The sequence below is a fragment of the Hylobates moloch genome, unplaced genomic scaffold, assembly GCF_009828535.3.
Source record: "Hylobates moloch isolate HMO894 unplaced genomic scaffold, HMol_V3 SCAFFOLD_2, whole genome shotgun sequence".
Taxonomy (NCBI): domain Eukaryota; kingdom Metazoa; phylum Chordata; class Mammalia; order Primates; family Hylobatidae; genus Hylobates; species Hylobates moloch.
The window spans coordinates 114,331,696-114,359,558 of record NW_026652277.1 but is presented as its reverse complement, the minus strand read 5'-3'; the positions used below and the strand labels follow the sequence as shown (position 1 = coordinate 114,359,558).

Genomic DNA, 27,863 nt, shown 5'->3' with positions numbered 1-27,863 from the left:
TTCTTTTACTCTTCAGGTATGAAAAACCTCATTCTTCAGTAATTACATCCAGAGCTCCTAGGTATATGTCATATATTTGATTATGAAGAGATATTTTCCTATGTTTCTAACAGCAGAGTGCAGTATTTTGCAAGGAGAGTTGTCTTTGTGATTTAGCATATATTCATTTCTGTTCTACTGTGCTTTTTGTGCCCTTAGAATATAGTTCAATCAAAATGTGTGCAAAAACTTTTCCACTCTAAACTACATTAATATTTTCTAAAACTTATGTCAAAAATAAGACCGCAACTGAGTTCTGGCTTTAGTGACAACGCAGGCAAAGTGGATTTTAGGTGGGAAAGGACTGTCTCCTAGATGTCAGTGTCCATTCCAGAGCCACATTTTTGGCAGAAGATTTCCTTGTTCTGGGTCAGGAAGCCTTTACCCACCAAGGAGACAGAGCACTTCCCGCAGTTAAAGCATTCGCTATGCCACTGGCTGTCTTGAAAGCAGATAAACTTGGCACCTGTGAGACCTGTAAAGGAATTGGAGAAAAAGATTAATCTATCCTTTCAAGGAATAGATTGAGCATTCTAGCAGATGCTCCTCTAGGAACTGGAGATAGAGCTATGAGCAAGACAACGCAGAGGCAAATAACCCAAAAAAGAATGCTGCTTCCTGGCCCTGTGTCCATCTGGAACTATCTGCTGTAGGAAAGTTACACCTATGCCACCCAACCAGATTCACAGCCAAATTCTGCCATAATCTACAGAAGAAGGCAGAATGCTGATATGCAAGTCAGGTATTTTTGGAAACAGATAAGGATTGTCTAAGCCAGATAAGAAAATACAGTGTAGCATAGTGGAAAGAAGGTATAGGTTGTGAAGTCAGAGATATCTAAGTATGAATACATTTCCCCTTTTTCTCTACATGCCTTTAAGTTTTCTTAGCTGCAAAATGAAGATAAAATGAAATAAATGTATGCTTCCTAGTCTGATGTCCAATGTTGTAATGACTTTTAGTTTTCTTCTTTCCCCTCATTTTTCTGTGCTTAGTTGTACTTAGAATATGTCCTGGGGTTATGTGCTTTGGGATACTATTTCTAGAAAGCCCAAATAGAGGATTTTGTCTAATCATTCAGCTATCCTAATGTGATGGCCTTATTATCTTGCTCAGAGACAACTTCAGCTTTTGTTGAATCTGGCCAATGAAGCCACGTTATCCCGTGATTGGTTTCTAAGTGCTTTGTCAGCCTCCTCCACTTTAACTTGGGCCTCACTTGAACCATACTGTTTCTTTAAAAAGTAGTAGAATTTGAATCTTCGGTGAGGGTCTGATCTCTGTCTCCCTAATGTGATTCCAGGGTATAGTTCAAGAAATTGATTTTGAGAAGTACATAAATGGAGAAAATAAAAAGGGTTTGGGGAGAGGTTGAGATGCCTTAGGTTTGGGTCTTTATTTATTTCGTGTTTTCTCCCAGTAATCTTAGTGCTATTATTTGCGTATCATCCATGGAGTGAGGTTAAAAGAGTTATATAATTCATATGTAATTCCCAAATACTCCATTTGGAATGGTGAAGTGAAAGGGTGAATAGCATTCTATTTCAGATACATTCTTCTTAAATAGGATGATGAACTTTTGTTTCCATCCTAACAAACTTATTTGATGTCTTCATATATAATTTAGTAGTTCATAAAGAAATTTGCATCAAATTTCTCTACTTTCCTTGATTAAATTTATAGCTTACTTATCTATGATGCTATCAACATTACTTCCTAATAAATGTAAATTAATTATGTGCTACTTAATTCCCTTGATATTATTCAAAACATTAATAAGCTGACTGCAAGAGTAATGTTCTGTATATACATAAATTATGCTGTTCATGAAACTAATTATTACATGTCTAGCATTTTGACGCTCATGAGTTTTTCTTAATTTTATTAGTAAGCCTTGTACAAATGGCAAATATAAAAGCAATTCTTCCAGAATTTTACAAATAAGAAAAAGTAGAAGCATCTGGCAACTTTAAGAAAGGGCTGAACCAACATGTGAGGCATATGTAAACTGTTCCAAAAGGGATATGTTTACTCCCTTAGGTCATGAGGGTTATTTGCAGTAAGAAAGCCATCCATGAAGCAGGTCTCTGGCACCTGCTTTATCTGGTTTCATATGTTTCTGATAAGTCCGTAGAATAAGAGCTGGCACTTATTGAGTGCTTGAATGTGTGCCAATTACTATTCTAAGTCCTTTATGTGTGTTACCTTATACAGCCCTCACCTTACCTTCATAGGGTTAGATATTAGCATCAGCCCCACTTTGCAGACAAAAACTGAGAAGTGAGAAGTTTAACCACTTGCCCCAGGTCACCCAGCTAGTAAGCAGCAGATCTAAGATTTCAGCACAGGCCAGGGCCATCTGTCTTTAGAGTGTCTGCTTTTAACCTCATGAAACTAAGTTTGAGTTTATCTTTGGTAAAGAACATAATGAGGAACATTAACATCACTCTCTGAAGAAACCACAACATTTGAAATTCCTTTTCCTTGAAATAAACAGATGGAAGAAAGCCAACCTGCTCAACTGCTTGTTTTATAAATAAGGCAAATGAAGGCCCCCACCCCGGAGGTGAGTTAGTCACCCACAGTGACACAGCAGTGGGGGCAGGGAGGACCAAGTCTTTTGCTCCTCAGTCCAGAACACTTTTCGCTGCATCAAGCTGCTTCATTTATCCCCGATAGTTTAAGAGGTTAATTCTATCTCAAAGGAGGAGAAAATATGGTAGCTATACCTGGAGTTTGTTCAAATGAAGCAGTTCAATGTGATGGGTTTTAAAAATTACACTTGGTGATTTATAGGTAGATTTCTCAGAGCTTTTTAAAAAAATTAATTGATTAATCTTAATTGACAAATAAAAATTGTACATATATTATATAACATGTTGTTTTTGTATACGTATACATTGTGGAATGGCTAAATCAAGGCAATTAACGTATCTATTACCTTATCATATACTTTTTTTTGCATGTGGTGAGAACATTTAAAAATCTATTCTCTTAGCAATTTTCAAGTATATAATACATAGTTGTTAACTATAGTCACTATGTTGTATAATAGATCTTGAAATTATTTCCCCTGTTTAACTGAAATTTTCCTTAATTCTTTTCTTTTTTTCTTTTTTTCTTTCTTTTTTTTTTTTTGTACATGTGCACAATGTGCAGGTTTGTTACATATGTATCCATGTGCCATGTTGATTTCCTGCACCCATTAACTCGTCAATTAGCATTAGGTATATCTCCTAATGCTGTCCCCCCCCCCCCCCCCCCCCACCCCACAACAGTACCCGGAATGTGATGTTCCCCTTCCTGTGTCCATGAGTTCTCATTGTTCAATTCCCACCTATGAGTGAGAACATGCGGTGTTTGGTTTTTTGTCCTTGCGATAGTTTACTGAGAATGATGTTTTCCAATTTCATCCATGTCCCTACAAAGGACACGAACTCCTCATTTTTTATGGCTGCATAGTATTCCATGGTGTATATTTGCCACATTTTCTTAATCCAGTCTATTGTTGTGGGACATTTGGGTTGGTTCCAAGTCTTTGCTATTGTGAATAGTGCCGAAATAAACATACGTGTGCATGTGTCTTTATAGCAGCATGATTTATAGTCCTTTGGGTATATACCCAGTAATGGGATGGCTGGGTCAAATGGTATTTCTAGTTCTAGATTCCTGAAGAATCGCCACACTGACTTCCACAATGGGTGAACTAGTTTACAGTCCCACCAACAGTGTAAAAGTGTTCCTATTTCTCCACATCCTCTCCAGCACCTGTTGTTTCCTGATTTTTTAATGATGGCCATTCTAACTGGTGTGAGATGGTATCTCACTGTGGTTTTGATTTGCATTTCTCTGATGGCCAGTGATGATGAGCATTTCTTCTTGTGTTTTTTGGCTGCATAAATGTCTTCTTTTGAGAAGTGTCTGTTCATGTCCTTTGCCCACTTTTTGATGGAGTTGTTTGTTTCTTTCTTGTAAATTTGTTTGAGTTCATTGTAGATTCTGGATATTAGCCCTTTGTCAGATGAGTAGGTTGCAAAAATTTTCTCCCATTCTGTAGGTTGCCTGTTCACTCTGATGGTAGTTTCTTTTGCTGTGCAGAAGCTCTTTAGTTGAATTAGATCCCATTTGTCAATTTTGGCTTTTGTTGCCATTGCTTTTGGTGTTTTAGACATGAAGTCCTTGCCCACGCCTATGTCCTGAATAGTATTACCTAGGTTTTCTTGTAGGATTTTAATGGTTTTAGGTCTAACATATAAGTCTTTAATCCATCTTGAATTAATTTTTGTATAAGATGTAAGGAAGGGATTCAGTTTCAGCTTTCTACATATGGCTAGCCAGTTTTCCCAGCACCATTTATTAAATAGGGAATCCTTTCCCCATTTCTTGTTTTTGTCAGGTTTGTCAAAGATCAGATAGTTTTAGATATGTGGCATCATTTCTGAGGGCTCTGTTCTGTTCCATTGATCTATGTCTCTGTTGTGGTACCAGTACCATGCTGTTTTGGTTATTGTAGCCTTGTAGTATAGTTTAAAGTCAGGTAGCATGATGCCTCCAGCTTTGTTCTTTTGGCTTAGGATTGACTTGGTGATGCGGGCTCTTTTTTGGTTCCATATGATCTTTAAAGTAGTTTTATCCAATTCTGTGAAGAAAGTCATTGGTAGCTTGATGGGGATGGCATTGAATCTATAAATTACCTTGGGCAGTATGGCCATTTTCACGATATTGATTCTTCTAACCCATGAGCATGGAATGTTCTTCCATTTGTTTGTATCCTCTTTTATTTCATTGAGCAGTGGTTTGTAGTTCTCCTTGAAGAGGTCCTTCACATCCCTTGTAAGTTGGATTCCTAGGTATTTTATTCTCTTTGAAGCAATTGTGAATGGGAGTTCACTCATGATTTGGCTCTCTGTTTGTCTGTTATTGGTGTACAAGAATGTTTGTGATTTTTGTACATTGATTTTGTATCCTGAGACTTTGCTGAAGTTGCTAATCAGCTTAAGGAGATTTTGGGCTGAGACAATGGGGTTTTCTAGATATACAATCATGTCATCTGCAAACAGGGACAATTTGACTTCCTCTTTTCCTAATTGAATACCCTTTATTTCCTTCTCCTGCCTGATTGCTCTGGCCAGAACTTCCAGCACTATGTTGAATAGGAGCGGTGAGAGAGGGCATCCCTGTCTTGTGCCAGTTTTCAGAGGGAATGCTTCCAGTTTTTGCCCATTCAGTATGATATTGGCTGTGGGTTTGCCATAGATAGCTCTTATTATTTTGAGATACGTCCCATCAATACCTAATTTATTGAGAGTTTTTAGCATGAAGGGTTGTTGAATTTTGTCAAAGGCCTTTTCTGCATCTATTGAGATAATCATGTGGTTTTTGTCTTTGGTTCTGTTTATATGCTGGATTACATTTATTGATTTGCGTATGTTGAACCAGCCTTGAATCCCAGGGATGAAGCCCACTTGATTATGGTGGATAAGCTTTTTGATGTGCTGCTGGATTCGGTTTGCCAGTATTTTATTGAGGATTTTTGCATCAATGTTCATCAAGGATATTGGTCTGAAATTCTCTTTTTTGGTTATGTCTCTGCCAGGCTTTGGTATCAGGACGATGCTGGCTTCATAAAATGTATTAGGGAGGATTCCCTCTTTTTCTATCAATTGTAATAGTTTCAGAAGGAATGGTACCAGTTCCTCCTTGTACCTCTGGTAGAATTCAGCTGTGAATCCATCAGGTCCTGGACTCTTTTTGCTTGGTAAGCTATTGATTATCGCCACAATTTCAGAACCTGTTATTGGTCTATTCAGAGATTCAACTTCTTCCTGATTTAGTCTTGGGAGGGTGTATTTGTCAAGGAATTTATCCATTTCTTCTAGATTTTCTAGTTTATTTGCATAGAGGTGTTTGTAGTATTCTCTGATGGTAGATTGTATTTCTGTGGGATCAGTGGTGATATCCCCTTTTTCATTTTTTATTGCGTCTATTTGATTCTTCTCTCTTTTCTTCTTTATTAGTCTTGCTAGCGGTCTATCAATTTTGTTGATCTTTTCAAAAAACCAGCTCCTGGATTCATTAATTTTTTGAAGGGTTTTTTGTGTCTCTATTTCCTTCAGTTCTGCTCTGATTTTAGTTATTTCTAGCCTTCTGCTAGCTTTTGAATGTGTTTGCTCTTGCTTTTCTGGTTCTTTTAATTAGGATGTTAAGGTGTCAATTTTGGATCTTTCCTGCTTTCTCTTGTGGGCATTTAGTGCTATAAATTTCCCTCCACACACTGCTTTGAATGTGTCCCAGAGATTCTGGTATGTTGTGTCTTTGTTCTCATTGGTTTCAAAGAACATCTTTATTTCTGCCGTCATTTCATTATGTACCCAATAGTCATTCAGGAGCAGGTTGTTCAGTTTCCATGTAGTTGAGCGGTTTTGAGTGAGTTTCTGAATCCTGAGTTCTAGTTTGATTGCACTGTGGTCTGAGAGACAGTTTGTTATAACTTCTGTTCTTTTACATTTGCTGAAGAGAGCTTTACTTCCAACTATGTGGTCAATTTTGGAATAGGTGTGGTGTGGTGCTGAAAACAATGTATATTCTGTTGATTTGGGGTGGAGAGTTCTGTAGATGTCTATTAGGTCCACTTTGTGCAGAGCTGAGTTCAATTCCTGGATATCCTTGTTAACTTTCTGTCTCATTGATCTGTCTAATGTTGACAGTGGGGTGTTAAAATCTCCCATTATTATTGTGTGGGAGTTTAAGTCCCTTTGTGGGTCGCTCAGGACTTGCTTTATTAATCTGGGTGCTCCTGTGTTGGGTGCATATATATTTAGGATAGTTAGCTCTTCTTGTTGAATTGATCCCTTTACCATTATGTAATGGCCTTCTTTGTCTCTTTTGATCTTTGTTGGTTTAAAGTCTATTTTATCAGAGACTAGGATTGCAACCCCTGCCTTTTTTTGTTTTCCAGTTGCTTGATAGATCTTCCTCCATCCCTTTATTTTGAGTCTATGTGTGTCTCTGCACGTGAGATGGGTTTCCTGAATACAGCACACTGATGGGTCCTGACTCCTTATCCAGTTTGCCAGTCTGTGTCTTTTAATTGGAGCATTTAGCCCATTTACATTTAAGGTTATTATTGTTATGTGTGAATCTGATCCTGTCATTATGATGTCAGTTGGTTATTTTGCTCGTTAGTTGCTGCAGTTTCTTCCTAGCCTCGATGGTCTTTACAGTTTGGCATGTTTTTGCAGTGGCTGGTACCGGTTGTTCCTTTCCATGTTTAGTGCTTCCTTCAGGAGCTCTTTTAGGGCAGGCCTGGTGGTGACAAAATCACTCAGCATTTGCTTGTCTGTAAAGTATTTTATTTCTCCTTCACTTACGAAGCTTAGTTTGGCTGGATAGGAAATTCTGGGTTGAAAATTCTTTTCTTTAAGAATGTTGAATATCAGCCCCCACTCTCTTCTGGCTTGTAGAGTTTCTGCTGAGAGATCAGCTGTTAGTCTGATGGGCTTGCCTTTGTGGGTAACCTGACCTTTCTCTCTGTCTGCCCTTAACATTTTTTCCTTCGTTTCAACTTTGGTGAATCTGACAATTATGTGTCTTGGAGTTGCTCTTCTCGAGGAGTATCTTTGTGGCGTTCTCTGTATTTCCTGAATCTGAATGTTGGCCTGCCTTGCTAGATTGGGGAAGTTCTCCTGGATAATATCTTGCAGAGTGTTTTTCAACTCGATTCCATTCTCCCCCTCATTTTCAGGTACACCAATCAGACGTAGGTTTGGTCTTTTCACATAGTCCCAAATTTCTTGGAGGCTTTGTTCATTTCTTTTTATTCTTTTTTCTCTAAACTTCCCTTCTCTCTTCATTTCATTCATTTCATCTTCCATCAGCGATACCCTTTCTTCCAGTTGATCGCATCTGCTACTGAGGCTTTTGCAATCTTCGCGTAGTTCTTGAAACTTGGCTTTCAGCTCCCTCAGCTCCTTTAAGCCTTTCTCTCCATTGGTTATTCTAGTTATCCAGTCTTCTAATTTTTTTTCAAAGTTTTTAACTTCTTTGCTATTGTTTTGAATTTCCTCTCGTAGCTCAGAGTAGTTTGATCGTCTGGAGCCTTCTTCTCTCAACTCGTCAAAGTCATCTTTGAAAGAATCCTTGGAGGAGGAGAGGTGTCTGTTTTTAGATTTCGGATTTTCTCTCTTTCCCACTTTTTCTTACTACTTGTTTGTTAGTTTTCCTTCTACCAGACAGGACCCTCAGCTGCAGGTCTGTTGGAGTTTACTAGAGGTCCACTCCAGACCCTGTTTGGCTGGGTGTCAGCAGCGGTGGCTGCAGAACAGCGGATTTTCATGAGACCACAAATTCAGCTGTCTGATAGTTCCTCTGGAGTTTTGTCTCAGAGGAGTACCTGGCCGAATGAGGTGTCAGTCTTTCCCTACTGGGGGGATGCCTCCCAGTTAGGCTGCTCAGGGGTGAGGGACCCACTTTAGGAGGCAGTCTGTCCGTTCTCAGATCTCCAGCTGCGTGCTGGGAGAACCGCTACTCTCTTCAAAGCTGTCAGTCAGACAGGGACATTTAAGTCTGTGGAGGTTCCTGCTGAGTTTTTGTTTGTCTGTGCCCTGCCCCCAGAGGTGGAGCCTACAGAGGCAGGCAGGCCTCCTTGAGCTGTGGTGGGCTCCACCCAGTTCGAGCTTCCTGGCTGCTTTGTTTACCTAAGCAAGCCTGGGCAATGGCGGACGCCCCTCCCCCAGCCTCGCTGCCGCCTTGCAGCTTGATCTCAGACTGCTGTGCTAGCAATCAGCGAGACTCTGTGGACATAGGACCCTCCGAGCCAGGTGTGAGACACAATCTCCTAGTGTGCCGTTTTCCAGGCCCGTTGGAAAAGCGAAGTGTTTAGGATGGGACTGACCTGATATTCCAGGTGCCGTCTGTTACCCCTTTCTTTGACTAGGAAAGGGAACTCCCTGACCCCTTGCGCTTCCCGAGTGAGGCAATGCCTCCCCTTGCTTCAGCTTGCACACAGTGCGCTTCACCGACTATCCTGCACCCACTGTTTGGCACTCCCTAGTGAGATGAAATGGGTACCTCCAGCAGAAATGCAGAAATCACCCGTCTTCTGTGTCGCTCGGGCTGGGAGCTGGAGACCGGAGCTGTTCCTATTCAGCCATCTTGGCTCCACCTCCCAAACTAACTTCTTAAAGTGACATAATAGTCAGATGAATGCCAATTTTCTGAAGACATGTGACAATATCAGAATTCCCAATGGTATATCAGTTCACATAGCTCAATTTTAAAGAAGCAGTACTTTCGGGCCTATAGATATTTAACAATTAGATGAAGAAATATTAAAGTGAGTTGTAAGTTTTTGCAGGCATTTCAGTCTCTGGTGTTTCAATCACAAAGTTAAAAAAAGATTTAAATAGTTATTAGACATTTCCTGTGGACTGATGAGTCTAAATTAAATATATAATATTGCATTTAGATTACTTTTGGGTCAGATTATTTGCTCTTGATCATCCTCATGTTTTTGTGCAGAACAACGTTGTTTTTCCATCTCAGCTTTAAAAAGCTGGGCCCAGTGATTGATCTGGAACAATCTATGAGAAAAATCACTTAGGCACATGAATCTGTGATATATAAGAATTGAAACTCAAGTTCAGGGCTTGTGTAGGCTTTTTGCAGATCGGTATTAGCCATCTGGATCTCCAGAGAATTTTGAAACCTATTTTGAGTTGTTAATTTCCTTATTTTCTCATTGAAGTCCTCCTTTTTTTTCTGTCCCTATTCAAGAAAAGTGTTGTTATAAAATAAATGGACTGTGATTGCAGATTTTACTAGGGAGATTCTGGAGCTCCAGGTACTGTTGGATATCTGAAAGTCCGATTTTCTAACTAAAATCAGTGGAGATCTCTTGGCTATAGGCATTGCCAAATTTGTAGAAGGCAGGAGAGCAGAGTAGTTAAAAGCATGGACCCTGGAGCCCAGTGGTGTGGGATTGCTAAGGCAAGTACTTGCAAGGGCCAGGGAGGTGATCTGAGTGATGAAGACAGGGTGCAAGGAACAGAGAGGGCATGCCCCATGCAATTGGACAGCCACTAGTTCCATATGATGGTGACCCTGCTGGGGAATGTGGAGGCAGTCTGCTCACCCAATGGCAGGCTCTTCCTCTACTTTTAGCTGCAGAGATGGATTTTACATTAGTTATTTCCAAACGTGTTCAGGCCAAACATCAACAGCCTGCTGGCCAGATGTAGCCCGTGAGCCAGTGTGAGATCCTGACACACATGGTGCTCCGTATAGACAAATAAGACCATGCTGTTTTTTTCTGGTGACACCTTCCCTCCCCTTGCAAGTCAGTGAAAGCCTGCCAAGGTGGGGTTTGCAGTGAAACTTTTTCTTTTGGTTGGAAAGTGCATGAATACTCAACTTTTATTTTGTTACATATTTGAAGATGAAGAAGGAGGAAAGGGATAAAATAATCTTTAATCCTATGGTATACGAACAACTAAAAATTGAAATATGATCTAAGAATACTAGGAATAGAAAGTAGACATACAGTTCTGACATATTATTAAGTGACTATAAATTGCCAGAAAGAATAGCTGCTGGGTTTCTCAAGTGTCATGCTAGTTTTAGTTCCTTTATTATAGGATTAGCATTTTAAAAGTGTCTGTGAGGAAAATATATATTTCTTTTTACCTTGAAAACCTCTTTAACATGGATCGATTTATCATTATGTTATTTTCAAATCATGTCACATTTTTTCTTCGGTAAAATGCTATCTTGTTTTCTTTCATCTACTCATAAATGCACTTCGTAGTTGCAAGTGAATACAGAAAAGAGAGCAATACATTTGTTAGAAGCATCTTAAAATGAAGTTTAATTAATTACTGACCTATGCTACCTTAATTATTACAGCGTCAGATGTTCTATACAGTAGTGGAATTTAATTAAAACCTTCCTAACTAAAGGATGCTTGGTCCTATTTTGGAATTAAGCAGGATTCTGATTTATTAGTACTCTTTCCTCCCACTCAAAACTTAATGAGGCTGCAAGCAGACCTCCTTGTGAAGGTCTGTACTAGCCTCTCAGCTCATTCTGTTCTCCTCCTTCCTTGAATGGTAGGGTCAGTACCATCGGGTTTAGTATGTAGTTACCTTCACAGAGTATAGGAACCCAAATTATACACTTGTACTTTCCTTGAGGAATCCATGTAATATTTATACTCATATATATGCACCCACTTGTGTTTATCTCAAAAGGAAAAATAAATGAAAGCTTCTCATTTTTTAACTGCATTTCCTAAATTAACTAGACAGTGTTTCATATAGTCATAACTGTCTCATGGCATGATCATATTGAACTGAAGAACTCACCACTAATGGGTTTGGAACAGGCTACACACTTGTTGGCATAAAGATGGTTGTAGCAGTCCACACAGAATGGATAGTCGTCTCTGGACATGAACTGTTCTTCACAGAGATCCTTCCTACAGCCACTACACAGAAAACACTCTTTATGCCACAGCTGGTCACAAAATGTTATCCCACCTGAAGTTATCACCTGCCAAAGAAAACAGAAAAGGCAATGACCATGGGAGCCATTACAATTCAGATCATTTCATGATTCTTTTGAGATCCTGGTATCTCTGGGGAGAAAAGGAAACAAAAAGAAAAAAAAAAAAAAGATCATTTCATGTCTTCTATGCCACAACTGGTGCTTTCGGCTACTCTATTTTCACCTTATGTTAGGATGTTCTTTTCCTCAAAAAGTCATTAAAAGATTAATAATATGAGAAGCCAAAGGCTATAGGAATTAATTAGAAGTAGAAAGAAATGGAAATTATTGTGTATTTTTCTCCTACAATGAAATAGAACAGAGGCAGGGCCGTATCGGACTCAGGAAGATGGGGGAGAAAAATCACACAGGTTCTTTTTTCACTTCCTCATACGTCTCTGAATTTTTTTAATTTTGGTTTTTAAAGATCTGCCGTTAGAGCTATTTTCTATACTATGTTCTTATAACTACCGTCTAACTTTAGGGATGCTTAAAAGAATTCTTCTTTTTCCTGAATGCTTTACACCAGGTCCAAGAATATCCAACAGCAGTAATTCTGAATGGAATTGGGAAGCACCATTATTTGCTAATAGCGACTACCATTTCTTAAGTGTTTTTTTAGTCCTTAGCACCGTGCTAAGGATGATCTCTTCTGAATATTCTCAACACCTCTACATACTAGAGACTATTATCTTTCCCTCTTTTCAGATGAGCAACTAGTGAGGGTTACAGTCATTAAGTTACTTGCCATGGCCACATTGAGCTAGGATTCAAACCTGCATGGTCTGACCAAACAGCCTGTGTGCATCACCATTAATGCCATACTGAGTCAAGGTTAACTTGCACAGATAAGCAGTTGAAAATCCTTGTTGAATGAATGAATAAATACCAAAGGAAAAAACAGTTGGAAAGCAATTCCAATATTGTATCTAGCAGTGGGGTGCTGTGAGAATCAGAAGTCAATGGAATAAGCCCTGGTTGTACATTGAGCCTTAAGGTGTGATGTGCAGTGTTTTGCCTGAGATGTAATTAGTTCTGCATAAGATAATATTTTCTTTCGAAACCAATTTAATCTATGAATTCTACTTTGTAAAAGGCTGAGAAATCTTTGTTTAGAATCAGATGGATAAATATTGGGCAATTTTTCTCGTGTAACTATTTTTAAGCCATATCACCTTTTGAATTCACAGCTAATGAGCTCTTAGAATTGCCGTAGATACTGGAATGTGTTTTTGTAAGTGTTTATAATGACTGAAGCAATGGCGTATCTGAGGTGGTTCCTATAACCTTTGTATCAAATTAACTAGGTAGTAAAAACTTAGAGCCTATTTTAAGCCACCTCCTTGTTTACAAACTCAAAAATGTTATTTGTCTGTGACATAGACTTGTGAAAAAATTATTCTAAAGATATTTTTAATCTTATAACAAATATCTTAGAAATTAAAGATATTTGATATGAAAGATATTTTCCTAGAGGAAAAAAAGCATACTATTCTGAATAAGTAAATGGGAAGCATAATGTTGTGATGGAAGTAAAGCAATTTAAAATACCCCCTACTGACTTCCAATGCCTTATAGCAGACACAGCAGAATTCATGATTCCTTTGATTTGTTTGGTCTGATGATTAGCAGGCAATGCTTAAAAGATTTGAAACTTGAAAACTGTATTCACAGCAAAATAAAACTTGATATATACACCAAAGACTGTTTAATTAGAGAGAAGAAACTCTGGAACATTAAAAATAGTTTGCTTGTGATGATATTCCTTTTGAAGAGGTAGGAAGGTTAAGATGAAGTCTAATACCTAAGCTTGGTTTTCGCCACCGATTGATCTCAGGATTTAGAACAAGTTTGTTCTCTGAAAAAGTGGAGGCAATAGTGATTTTGCACTCAGTAGTTGACAGATGAAAAATCGAAGAAGACGTTTAACTCCTTTTGAACCTTGAGGAGTTTGAATTTGAAGCACTTGTAGTTTAAAATCATTTGCTTTCTGGCAGAAAATAAATCTTAGTGTAACAAAATAAAATCTATGGATTTTAAAGCTTTAAAGTTCTAAGGGCCTGGTTGTCAAGTAGTTTTTCCTTTTTTTAAGAAAATATTTGGTCTCTGGTTTGGGTTGAAAAAAATTGTTTAGATTGGATCATCTTGATCAAAAACAAATCTAGCTTTTTAGAAAAGGACTTGTGGCTTTAAAAACTAAATAAAAAATAATCTGGCATGTCATAATCTGTCTACTACCCAATATAAATATTTTGTAAATTTTTGATGACTTCAAATCATATCCTAAATATAGTTACAGGCTCCAATAACCTGGGAAACATCAGCACTTGGCCCAGACAGTGCTCAGCATGGATATACTAAAGAATTTTCACTCTCGAATTGTTATAGCATTGAAAGAGTCTTTATATAGTATCTGATAAATGATTTTAGGATAATTCTCACAAATATCATTACTGTTTTAGTCTGTCTTTAAGAAATGAAGCCTAAAATTGGCCAACTCAGTTGTCTCTCAAAACAGTGAGATAAACCTATTCATTTTATTTCCAGCAAGATTTTAATTTCTTTAATTTTTAAGTTTTGTATACTTTTTAGAGATAGGATCTCATTGTCACCCAGGCTAGAGTACAGTGGCTCAATCATAGCTCACTGCAGCCTTGAATTTCCGGGCTCAAGTGATCCTCCTGTCTCAGCCTCCCAAGTAGCTGGGACTACAGGCATGTGTCACCATACTTGGCTAATTTTTAAACTTTTTTTTTTTTTTTTTTTTTAGAGACAGGGTGTCACTATGTTGTCCAGGCTGGTCTTGAACTCCTGGCCTCAGGCAATCTTCCCACCTTGGCTTTCCAAAGTGTTGGGATTATAGACGTGAGCCACCATGCCCAGCCTCCAGCATGTTTTTAAATGCTGTCATTGACTCTGGTAATTCTTTGGAGCTTCATATGTCATCTGGTCATATGGCTTGATTGCTGCTTGTAAAGTCATTTTCTAAACCAGTGTTTTGGTAGAGTAATGAAGGTCTCAGTCATAAGATTATTTTATGTCATGTGATCAATTGTAATTCTCAGCCATCAACATAGTGTAACAATAATTATAACTTAGCATAGTGTATTGCTGCCTCTTTAAATGCAGTACTGGTATTGGTTATGTATGTTAAACAGTTAACTGCATGTGTGTGTGTGTATGTGCATGTGTGTTCACATATGTGTGTGTAGAAAGTGGTAGTGTGACTTCCAGCTGTCCAGATATACAAATGGGCTTAAGAGTTCTGCCAAAGTAACCCACATATAAAAAATACTTTGAAACCACTATACTAATCCAATGTATTTTCATGAGTCAGCTTTCTCATGACAATTTATGGTGTCATTTTAAACTTATGATGCCTCACAGGTCAATGATTTCTTTGAGAACCTCCATATATATTTTATGGAATGCAGACAGACTTCATCAAGGTGTTAGAGCTTCTTTTTCACATAAAAGCTTAGGGGATAAAAAAAGAATTGGATGAAGTTTACATCAAAAAAATTACTTTTTTTTCTCTTAGAAAATGTTTTTTGAGTGGGAAGCCAAGTCAGAAGGCCCTACATGATCCTGGAACTGGAGTGAAGGAACTTGCTGCTCTTAGTCTTCTTTCTGTCTTTTGTCTACTGAACTTCCCCCATGATCTTGGCACTCTCTTGAGCTGATTGCTCTACTCTCAGGAAATATAAAAGCTTCAAGTCAAGAAGACATTTGCATTGCTGAGAAAGAATGTGAGAAGTTAAACGTCCTGTTTAACTTGGTTCCCTTAGTCACTTTGTGAGGCAAATCCATATTTCTCTGAAACGGTTAATACTGAATGGATCAAAAATTATTTTTTAAGAAACATCTGTATTCAAAGAGAGACTTGTGCTTTCTTTCAGAATACGTGAGATCTTGTATAAAAGCAGTGAATGGGCCGAGTGTGGTGGCTCATGCCTGTAATCCCAGCACTTTGGAAGGCCAAGGCAGGTGGATCACCTGAGGTCAGGAGTTCGAGACCAGCCTAGCCAACATGGTATAACCCCACCTCTACTAAAAATGCAAAAATTAGCTGGATGCGGTGGCACGCATCCATAATCCCAGCTACTTGGAAGGCTGAGACATGAGAATCTCTTGACCCTGGAAGGCAGAGGTTACAGTGAGCCGAGATTGTACTACTGCACTCCAGCCTGGGCGACAGAGCGAGATTCCGTCTCAAAAAAAAAAAAAAAAAAAAAAACAAAAGAAGTGAAATGAACTGGAATACCAAATCACTTGAGCTGTTTGGAATACTAAATTCTTGTTGTGGCTGGAATTTTATGGTTAATAAAAAAAAAAGATGGTCATCCTCATCGTGACAACTAGTGGTTTGGACATGTTGAAAGTCCCAACTACCATGGGTGTGTGATTACAGATATAATAGTATCAGTTCATTCTAAATATATGATATAGCTAAAAAGAAATAGTCTGAGTTTCCACAAGTTTCACCCTCTTTAGAAAATTACCTTCTTACAAAAGTTGCAGTAGTGAGCAAACTCCTTCTCAAAACACGGCACACAATAATTGCCACTCTCTTTGGAGATCAAAGGCTTTGTCCCTATAGGTTGTTGGCAATTCTCACACACAAAACAGGTTTCATGCCAGTAGTTTCCCTTAAATTCCATTTTGCGGGAACCTGTACTCCAAAAGTAACGACATGTTAGTGTAAGTCAAGCATAATTTTATTTTTTAAGCAAATACAAATCACATTACTTAAAAACGTTTTAAGTTAATAAATGAATTGTCCTTTTAGAAAAACAGTATTTTTTCAGGTTCAAAAAAACCCATTCATCTGGGGAAAAAAAAAAGGTTAATAAAGTTTAGCCATGATGATGGAGAATCACTCTTAGACTGAAAACTCTTTCAAGCCCTGCATAACCTATAATCTGAAGATGTAAAAGTACTTTGAATGAAGACTCCTAATGGTTTCACATGGTTTGTATAAATTGGGCCACAATAATCATTACAAGGGTATTAAAAATGCCCAGAGCACAACTACTGAGACTATGCTGTGCAGTTATGGCCTTCTAGAAATTCTCTGAATCCATAATAAGAAAATGAGAGCGCAAGAGTGACAGAGAATGAATTATGGTCTTATGCTGCTGACCATAGAGATTGAGAAGAAGATCAAACTATAAAGAATTAGTCCTTGCCAAAAGTGGAATGATATACATGAACCCTGTCTTCCCTAAGAGAGAATAACAATAACTGATCCTCAAAACAGTTTGTGTCAAGCTACAAAATGGCAGTTGGCCCCAATCGCCTATGATGAATGAATCACTCTTTCTGATGCCATTGATTGTGCCTAGGGCACTGTGTTTAATGTAGTATTATTGGTATACATTTTGTCTTTATTTTATGGGTGAGGTTCTGGTTTGAAATGTTTCTGTGAATTAGACTTTATGAAAATACACAGAACACTAATTTACCTGTTCAAGGATAATGGATGAATAATCTTTTTATTTCTAAAGTACACGGAAGAAGATTGAGAGAGTAAGAAAGATATCTTTCTCAAAACCAGGGCTTTGGGAGCTGCTGCACTCCTCATGTGCTGGGACTTAATGAAAAGCATCACAGCTTCAGTTACAGACAGGAGCCCCCTTGAGACCCTACCAGGCATGATGGTCCTCTTGCAGTGGAAGCACTTGGAGGAGCACTCGTTAGAATAGCACTCCGTGCACAGCAGGCGCTCATCCTTGGCAGCAAAAGGCTTTTCCACCAAAGAGTGATTGCATTTGGTGCACTTGAAGCATCCTTCATGCCAGTGCCGGTCTTTGTAACAAAGATCCTTTGAGACGGTAAATAAAAGTTAATTAAATGTGGTTGTGATAATACAGGCCATTTTATAAAACCAAACTTAACACTACTGGGACTCTCATGTCAGTAGGTTGTGCTAGTAGCTTGAGGGAAAGTTGTTACTGAAACTGTTACCCATAGAGAGGAGACTCTCTGGGGTAATTAAGAGCTAGAGCCCAGGGCTTTCTTGGTGGGTCACTTAAGGCAGCTGGGAAAAAACAAATGAATTCTCCGCTATGTCTTCAAAATTTGCCTATATTCTTTTTGTAAACTACAATAGAGGTTTTTCATGGAATGATTTTTAAAATTTTAGGGTACAACGTTCTATTACTCTTTGAGACATAACTAAACAGACAAAAAACATCACCTAAGTAAAACAAAGGCAGAAAGAAAGGAAGAAAGAGACAGAGAGAGAGAAAGAGAGAGGAAGATAATTGGAGGATGGAAGGAGGAAAGAAAGAAAAAGAAAGAAAGAAAGAAAGAAAGAAAGAAAGAAAGAAAGAAAGAAAGAAAGAATAAGCATGTCAGAGGAATGGGTGGTAGGTGTGAGAGGTATCAGTAGGGTTTAGTAAGAAATGAAGCTGATTTTACATCAGAAAACAGATTTTGAATCCTTTCAACTTCAATTCTTTACGCATTTATTTATACCATTGTCATTCCAGAAATGACAAACACACCCAGAGGGTTACTGAGGGCTTGGAAACAGCAGGAAAATTCTAGCTGTGTAACTTTGGACAAATAGCTTAACTTCTTTAATCTTTAGCATTCTCAGCTACCTTATAAGATCATGTGAGGATTAAGCATATGTTGTATTTCATAGTGCTAAGTGTAGTGGCTGGAGCTTGACTGCTGGTAACTTTTAAGATCCTTATATATCCAGTAGCAGAGAAATAGTGTTGAAAGTCAACACTAAATGAAAAGAGGCACTCCAACCCACTTGTTTGCTGTTCATATGCAGTAATCCTGTAAATTGAGGTGAGACTTACCTTAGAATCGGATTCAATTGGTTTTTTGCATTCCTCGCAATAGTTAGAAAATACACGATCGTAACATGTAACACAGTACGGACTGTCATCCTTTAGTACATATTTCTTCCCAAGAAGTGATGCTGTGCAGTATTGACAGTAAAAGTGAGCAGTTGTCATTTTGGTTTGATCCTGTGAATGACAAAGTGATTCATGTATATAAAAGCAGAGTTTTGTTTATAGGATAAATGATGAAACCTTAATATAATGTGAGTGAAGCATTTGAATGAATTTATATTTTCTTAAGCAAAAATCCACCAATTTAGGAAAGTATGCTTATAGTCATGGTGACATTTGGAGTGATTTAGGAAAGATTACTCTCCCATCTTGGCAGTTCCTTGTGTGTTTTGCTAAAAAAACATGCATAAAACCTGCAGCTAGATTATGAAAAACATCTTGTGTTTATCATAAGCTAATGTGGAATTCAATGAGAATATGGTATCTGTTGAAACAGGATGGTTTTACCTCAAGGATATAAACTGTTGCTAGGGCTTTTAATAACTATCATCACTTACTTTCTTGCTGGAAAATTCTAGAGGCAGATTTTGATGGAAATAAGTCTTTTTTACTCAAATATAAATAAATAATCAGTACATTGTCATTTTCTAGTTCATTCTTTTACTCCTCAAGTCTTTATTGAATACCTAATAAGGGCTCTGCACATTTACCCTGAGGTCTTCGTGTACCACATCCCCTCCTTGGCTGTGGCTTCCACCATCCCAAATGTGCTGATGACTCCAAAATGTCTGTTTTCTGCTAGCTTTAGATATCTTCATTTAAATGTCCTTTACCAAGCTGGTCAAATAAAACTCCTCAGCAGGTAGGATTCTCAGACCAAGTGCTAGGTCTTTGTGACTATTGTGAACAATTGCCCAGATGCAGAAGTGCAGATAAAATCATCAGTGGTAGAAAACAACGATAGGTTCCTTCAGGCTTTAGGGCCAAAGTAACATGTGTAGAGCATAAATAATAGCAGCAGCTATTCCATTACTATGGATAAAATAGCTAGAATTCATCTGCAAGGCAAAATTCATTCTGTAAGATGAATAAAAAAGCTGATATGAAACATAAAGCCAGTGATAGATAAGGATTCTGATTGTTTTGTAAATTTGGAAAGCCATTAAGAAACAACGCATATAGATTTCCAAAGGTTTTAATTAGGCATTGAACATGAATTCTTTGTTGTTACAAAAAAAAAGAAAGTAGCACTGCTTTTCCTTGGAAAATAAGATTTGTCATCTCAGGATTTACTGGAATATATTAGGAGCTTTGAATATTTTCTAATTCTCCCCCCACAGAATTTCTTTTTAATTTTAGCAAAATCAGAGGAGCAATTACTGATAATACAACAGCGTTTTTGATACTAGTTTGTGTTGACTACATTTGAACCGTTATTCTCATGCGTTTTGCCTTATTCTAGTGATGAAATTCCCAGCAGAGAGCCTTGCTGAATGCATGTAATTATTAATTCTGTACATAGCAGTTTTGCTATATTGTTCTTCACTAACAAGTAGAGAAAAGGCAGAGGATTTGGAATATGTGAGTCTTTTCCCAGGAAAGATGAAATGCAGACTAGAAAGTTCGCAATGGAACATGGCCAAAATTATCTAAAAGGAACATTGAATTATCCATTTGATTAATTCCACAGAAATGTTCCTTCCTAGTGAATACAAACACACTCAGAGGGTTACAGAAGGCTTGGAAACAGCAGGAAAATAGATCTAATTCCCTTGAAAGGTTTAAAAATAAAAGTTTTATTCATATTTACAGCAATCAAGTGTTTATCACTTTATAGAAATAAAATATGTACCTTTAACTCTCTTCACTTGATATGGAAAATGTCATTTTCATTAATATTTATTTTAGTTTTAGATGTATATAATAGCATCATGAAACATGGCCCCTCAGGGGTTAGGAACTGGTAGTCTACTGCCATTTTGTGAGGCTTTTAGTGTATTATAAAATGAATATATAAGACATATAAAACCACAAAAGGGATTACCAAATTGATAATATTTCAATTGTTTATTTTAAATGACACTTTAAACATGACAACATCTAAATACCTGTAACTTATTTAGTGATCAGATCAGAAGTCTAAATACAAGACAAGATGGTCCTTCTCCCATCCCGGTCCTAACTCCATAATAGGCCTGGATCCACAGAAAATGCCTTACAATATAGACCATACTTCTTAATTTTTTGTTTTGTTTTGTTTTTTTGAGATGGAGTCTTGCTCTGTTTCCCAGGCTGGAGTGCTGTGGCATGATCTTGGCTCACTGCAACCTCTACTTCCCGGGTTCAAGCCATTGTCCTTCCTCAGCCTCTTGAGTAGCTGGGACTACAGGCATATGCCACCGTGCCTGGCTAATTTTTGTATTTTTAGTAGATATGGGGTTTCACCGTGTTGGCCAGGATGGTCTCAATCTCCTGATCTCATGATCTGCCCGCCTCGGCCTCACAAAGTGCTGGGATTACAGGCATGAGCCACCACGCCTGGCCTCTTAAAAGAAGAAATTCACTTCTTGTTCAATTCTGTTTTGTAAAAGCAACATCCGGGAGTTGGGTAGGGTGAGAACAGAATCTGTCTAATATCTCAAAACCTTGTGAGTTTACACTTGTAGGACTGTACAGTGGGAGGAAGCATTTGGTCCAGGTCAACATTTCTTGAATTTACTCAGTGATTTGAACTCCTTGCCCCCTCAAGGAGTCTGGATTCTCTTAGCTTAGCTCCTATCTCAGTAATAGTCAATGTAATTTGAGGTAAGAGAACAAACTGAATGTTTATTCTCTTCTTCTTGGTTAGAAAAAACACACTAAGAAATTCAGTCCTCATTTTCATGAAGTCTATCATTTAACTATTGATCTTTGAATACATCCAAATAGTGTTTCTTAAAAATAGAGGTATTATAACTATATAAATGATACACACTCTATTAGAACCGTATGGAATTCATAGAGAACTATTATAATAGAAAGGAGAGTGAGGAGAAACCTTTCTAGGAAGATCTTAAGGAAGTTAAGCTGTTGGAAATCTGTTAGGAAGGAAGGAAGGTTGGAAGAAAGGAAGGAAGAAAAGAAGGAGGGAAAGAAGCAAGGAAGGAAAGATCAAACTGTTTACTGAGGAAGGGAAAAGACAAGTAAGAGAATGGCATAGGAGCTCATTTGAAGTTGGGAAATGTTGAGTCTTGAGAGCAAATTTTCACCTGGGTACATTAAGGATGAAGAAGGATCTTGAAACTTTAAAGCTTTTTAAAGTGATTTGAACTTCGAATGCAAGTAGTTCTAACTGGGATGGAGCAGGCAGAACAGGTAAGAGTATGAATTTTTCCAATCTGACCACTTTTTACTATCTTACACTTTTCTAAACATTATTCTTTACTTTTTCCTCTTCTTTGTCACTAACATTAATAGTTTAAAATTCTCAGGGAATAACTCTGTGTCCAGAAGAACAAGCCAAATAGCTTGTTTTAATCATTCTCTAACGGGTAGAGCTGTAGGAAAGAGGTTGAGGACTATGTGATTTTTGTCTCAGGAATCCCCACCTGAGGGCTAATTTGTCAAAGATATTGGAAAATTTTTGCTTTCAAAGATTAAAAATTCTTGAGCAAAGCTGTTCTTAATTATGAGCTGTAAGAACTATTAATATAAACATGTACCCCAACTGGTTAGCATTCAACTTTTCTAGGTGTGAACTCAGCAGTGCTAGTCATTCATTTGGAATGTATCACTTAAACATTCTTGTCAAACTTCTTTCAAAGTTATTTAGCAACTAACACAACATTTAAGCCCAGAATTTTTATCTTTGCATATTGGGATTTTAGAAGGTTTATTTAGAGGTGCACTGATATATCAAAGAACATAATGAAGACAATGAGTAGAAGACAGATGAGTAGTTCAGAAATTCAATGGCATGAATGGACTTGGCTTTGCTTTTCTAGTTTGCTCCTTTAGATTTTGGATTTCTCCCTAAAAAGATGTAAGTTTGGCTGTGCTGTGGCTCACGCCTGTAATCCTAGCACTTTGGGAAGCCGAGGTGAGTGGATCACCTGAGGTCGTGAGTTTGAGAGCAGCCTGACCAACATGGAGAAACCCCTGCTCTACTAAAAATATAAAATTAGTTGGGTGTGGTGGCGCATGCCTGTAATTTCAGCTATGAGGGAGGCTGAGGCAGGAGAATCACTTGAACCTGGGAGGTGAAGGTTGCGGTGAGCCTAGATCGCACCATTGCACTCCAGCCTGGGCAACAAGAGTGAAACTCCATCTCAAAAAAAAAAAAAGATATAAGTTCATTGGTAACAGTTTCTGTAGCTGAGAATGTTATTTCTTAGGTGCTATTTTTTAAACCAGTACAATTTTGTGTCAAGTTGTATTTTATAGTGAGTTATTGATGAAAAGCCTAATGCTATGAGTAATATATCCACTTAACATTTTTCTAGGCTATGCAGAATGAATAGATTCACAAGAAGTGTAGTTGAGAACATTTCATGCGGGAGAGAGGCAAGGACAAGGTGCCATGCCTGGTATCTTTAATATACTATTGTTTGCAAGGCATCACACACCATCTATTTATTAATGCATTTGAAAAACATGTAAAATACATGTCATTTGCAAAGTAATCTGCTACAAATTGTAAAGGATATAAAAATAGACTCACATCCTGTCTGCAGAGAGCTTATGAGCTAGCAGGAAGAGGAAGGACATTTCATAAGTCACTAAACGAAAGTTAGGAAGTGATGAGAATAAATGAAAGGTTATAAGATTTAGAGCAGTAGTTTTAAACATTGGGTACACATTAGAATTTAAAAAATGTCCAAGGTGCATGCCTGCCTCAGACCAAATAACTTAGACTTTTTGGCTTTTTGAGAGTGCACTAAAAATAAGTATTTTTCAGTTCTCAAGTAGTTCTAATGTCCAGTGCGGGTTGAAAACCACCCCCTTAAAGAAGGAGGAAGGACAATTACTTTCAGCTAGGAAAAATTCAGGAACGACTTGAAGCAGTGGCATCTCAATGAATTTTGTAACAGATATTATGGATTGGCCTTCCCAAACTTGGTTTTATCCTCCTTCAAGTCGGAGGGATCAAGGATCTAAAATCATTTCCTGGATCCTCTTACAGTGTATGTTCAGGATGCAAACTTGACTCTGCTACAAACACGTGTGAAAATCTGCAGGTGAAATGAAATGAAAGGCATGTTCCTGCTGCTGTTGATGGTGGCAAGTTGGCTGGCTGAGATGTGAGTGGTTTCTATCCATTCAGAATGCCAGGGTTCAGTTTTCCTAACTAGTGTTTTGGCTGTGAGAAACAGTTGTGGCGGTACTCGTGGCGGCAGCAGCGAGTTTATGACCTCTAGATCACCAGCAGAATGGATGTGCAAGTAGGCAAAGGGCAGTCTCTACCACCCTTGGAATAATTTTAGAAATACTAACCATAATATTTAATACTCCTATATGTTTCCTGAACATATAGGCTGAGTCCTGTGTCAGCTACTGTATGTGGATCTTTTTAAATCTTTTCAATGATCCCCTGAGGAGGTCTATTATTATTATGCTTATTTGACGGATGAGCAAACCAAAACTTAGGAGGCGAAGATCACTTGGCTGATAAAAATGCTAGGTCTAGTGTGCAAGTCTATACCTTTTAGAAACTGAAGCCCTGAATCTTAGCCAATGTAAACCTCTCCTTTCCTTGAGATGTGGAGAAGGGCATTTAGATGCAGCAACAGAACTGGGAAGGGCACTGACACTTGTATATGTGAGGCATGCATGGAAAACAATAAGTACTGTATTCTAAGTGGCTTGCAGAGCATGAGAGGGTAAATATTGGAAGACAAATTTGAAAAGGAAGACTAGTTCAAGGTCATCAGTGGCTTAAGTTTCATGCTAGATATGAACTTTTTTCTATAGAAAAAATATAATCATTGATGATTTAGAACAGGTAAGTGCCATGTTTTGAGCTGAGACTTATGGGAATTAATTTAGAAAAGTGATAGAAGGGATTAAAAGTAGATATATCATAAACAGGAAAATCAATTCGAAACCCATTTTTCAGTATGTGGCCTAATCAACAAATGTAATGCCTTCTGTATAAAACATGCTGTTTTTTGTGTTGGAGGGGAATATGGAGAATCAATGAGCTATTCCCCTTAAGGGAAAATTCATTAAATAAATCATAAGAACAAAATATATTAATCAATTTACATGAAAAAGTAATTATATATAATGTATAATGTTAAACATGTATATACATATTAAATTATATATTGGTATATATTATATATATAAAGAGTTGCAGAGACTGTGAGATCAAATGATAGAAGAATACAACCATGTATGAAGTCTTAGAATTCTGAGAAGCCAAAGACTGAGTCTTGTTTAAGGGGTGAGAATGCAGTTGGAAATGAGGAAAGGATGGAAGCATTTGGGTATTCATGTTGGAGGTAATGATGGCCTGATTTAGAAAAGAGTATTGAGATCATGCATGGGAGCAAGATGCAATAGGACTTAAAAAGTGAATGCATTTGGGAGGCAGACAGAGTCGTTCTGAAATTTCATATACGGTTCCTGGTAGAATTAGTATGCCACTAATAGAAGACGGGGGTACAGGAAGAGAAACTAGTTGGAAGACAAGATTAACTCAGGTTTAGTTATTTTGAATTTGAGGAACTAAACTAGATAGCCATCAAGCTGTATGTCCAAAATACTAGGCATCGAAATGTCGTGTTAGATTAAGAAGTTTAGACTATTTTCCTGGATGAGCTAATTGGTAGTTGAGGAGCTACAATGGTAACTGAAGTTATGAGACTGAGTGAGACCATCAAAGAAACCCTAGTGTAGAAAGTTGAAAAAAAAAGATAAAATACAAACTCATGGATAAATGCATGTCATGGGATGGGAAAGAGATGAAGCAGACATAGTGCAGGTCACAGTGTTTTGAAAGACAAAAGAAATGAGAACTTCAAGGAGAGAATATATATTAATAACAATTAGGGAAAGTGTCAACAAGAAGGTAAATGATGCCTTCAAAAGAATAGTTTGGAGACACTAAATTGTCTGATGTCAGATTTCAGAGTTAAAACATGAGTGATGAGATGCTCATTGCTGACAGCTTAGAAAACTGCATGTTCAAAAACACACGCCTAAGTAATAAAAAGCAAACAAAATAAAATGTGTTGCTGAACTGGCAAGAACGTAAGGGAAAATCTCAGAGGCTAAAAATAAAAAGAGAGCAGGAAACTAGAAAGGTTAATACTCTCTAAAGGAGCCATTTGTCCTGAGGATGTCTTCTGAGCCATGATGACCTTGTTATCAAGTATTTACAGCCTGAACTTATACTAACTGTAAGGTCTAAAACTCTTAGGTTTTAGTTTAAAAGGCTTAGTTTAAAATGAAACACAAGAAAATCCTCTATGAAAGAATGTCCCATCATCCTAGGCCTAACAAAATTCATACACATAAATTTTCATTGAGCATAAACTCACAATTAAAATATTTAAAATAAGAATAAGCAATGAAAACAAGCAGTATAAGTAAAATTCCAGCAAAGAAAATAATTGGATCACCAACAAAACAATTTCACATGAGAAATAACAGATACAAAATGGAAAATAATGTTTAATGTATTTAAAGACATAACAGAGGGCATTATATAGAAAAATTCAGGAGAATAAAAATAACTAGGCAGATTTGCAAGAGAACTGATAGAAATAAAAGAGATAAAAACTGATCATTAAAATTAAAACTTAGATTAAAATGCAGGTTAGAATCAGTTGAAGGGAAAATTAATAAACTTGGAGATAGAACTAAAGATATACTATAAAATACAATGAAGAAAGAAAAAGAGAAAATATATCTGTTAAAAAGGAAGTAGAAGATAGAGTAAAAGAATTTGGCCTAAGTCTTTACAGAATTTCAAAAGAAGATAATAGAGAAAATGAGAAATATGCAAAGGTTGGAGATTGAATTGAATTTCCAAGAATTAATGACATTAATGTACAGATGCAGAAAGTAGAACAAATTTCAGGCATCATAAAAACAAACACATCATAGTAAAGATGTCATACTCCAGAGACAAAGATGATCTTAAAGACATTTAAAGAGAAAAAAACATGTCTAAAACACCAACAATTAGATATGCAGATAACTTCTAAACAGCAACAATAGAAACCAGAAGAAACTGAAATAATGCTAAGAGAAAATAAGTAAACCCTAGACCTGTATACTCAGTGAAGCTGAATTTAAAGAATAGGATGACATAAAAACATATTTAAGTTGACAAAAGCTATGTTTACTACCAAAAAACCCTCACTGAAGGCAATTCTAAAGAATGTGGTTTGAAAAAAAGAAAGAAAAAAAGGAAGCTCTCTAAAGGAAGGTTTAGGAAAATTGAAGGTAAAAAGAAACAATAAGAAGCAAAGACCTTGACTAACATGCAGTTACAGAAAAATAAACATTGACTGTATGAAAAAACAATAATAATTTGTGGGGTTGAAAAACACATAATAATACTAATGTACCGGGGAAAATAGCATTTAAGTGAGGAAAGAATTGATTGTTAATCCTTGTATTGTTGGAAAAGAATACATTAACTGAGTTACATTAAGATTAAGTATTCTCATGTCAAAATTTTAATAATAAGCCATTAGATTTGTTAAATTTTAATGGAAAACTCTAAACACAGAAATAGAAATAAGTAAAACAAAATTATCTCATAGAAAGTACGTAGGAAAAAGAAAACTAGAAAACTGAGATATCACAAAAGAAGAAGATACATGATACATTTTAAACCCAAATCAAACCAAATGGAAAATGGAGTGGTTAAACTTTCTCGGTTGAAAACCAAAATATTCCAAAGATGATCCAAAAGTAACTACGTCTACAACCAGAGTTAAAATCCCAACAAATTCTTGTCAGCTTCAATCAAAGATTAGATGAAAGGGAAATATAGTTTTCTTTAATACCATTTGAAACCAGAGGTCGGCCTAATTTAGTATTTTTGTTAACTGCAACTCAGCACAACACTTGACAGAAACTAAGACTTCTGCCCCTTGACCTAGCCATGCGACAAGAAAGGAGTGCATCCTCTGGGGTAAAACAAAACAAAACATAAATTGTACATGTGTATTTTGTTCCAATGTTTGGCAGGCAAAAAATTATAAGACACCTCAAGAAGTAAATACATACATACATAAATATATATATATTAATTCTAATATTTATTGGATCCTTTTCCAGTTCTTTCATTTTTCTGCTGAAATCATTTATACATTCACTCATTCTGTTCATTTCCTTCCAAATATTTAACATAAGTATAATAAAGTCCCTGTGGGGGCTTATGTTTAAAAATATTTGTAATAGGGAATTCAATGGATAAGATTATCAGCAGACTGAAAAAAGCAAAAGTAAAAATCAGCAAACTTGAAATGA

At 37.1% G+C, this 27,863-nt stretch overlaps 1 protein-coding gene across 6 annotated transcripts in view; it reads right to left on the bottom strand.

Moving 5' to 3' along the window:
* Window positions 1-289: 289 nt before the first annotated feature.
* Window positions 290-27,863, bottom strand: part of FHL5 (four and a half LIM domains 5) — a 59,027-nt gene continuing 31,453 nt past the window's right edge. For 4 of the 6 annotated variants that reach the window (XM_058430306.1, XM_058430305.1, XM_058430307.1 and 1 more), the window contains exons 3-8: window positions 19,106-19,453; window positions 18,399-18,569; window positions 17,230-17,404; window positions 16,083-16,252; window positions 11,400-11,586; window positions 290-514 (exon numbers count right to left, since the gene is read on the bottom strand). In XM_058430306.1, the coding sequence (XP_058286289.1) occupies window positions 351-514; window positions 11,400-11,586; window positions 16,083-16,252; window positions 17,230-17,404; window positions 18,399-18,569; window positions 19,106-19,213 (975 nt within the window). In that variant the 5' untranslated portion in view covers window positions 19,214-19,453 and the 3' untranslated portion in view covers window positions 290-350. The remainder of the gene's footprint in view (window positions 515-11,399; window positions 11,587-16,082; window positions 16,253-17,229; window positions 17,405-18,398; window positions 18,570-19,105; window positions 19,454-27,863) is intronic. The other 2 variants (XM_058430313.1, XM_032165044.2) reach the window with 1 other exon arrangement.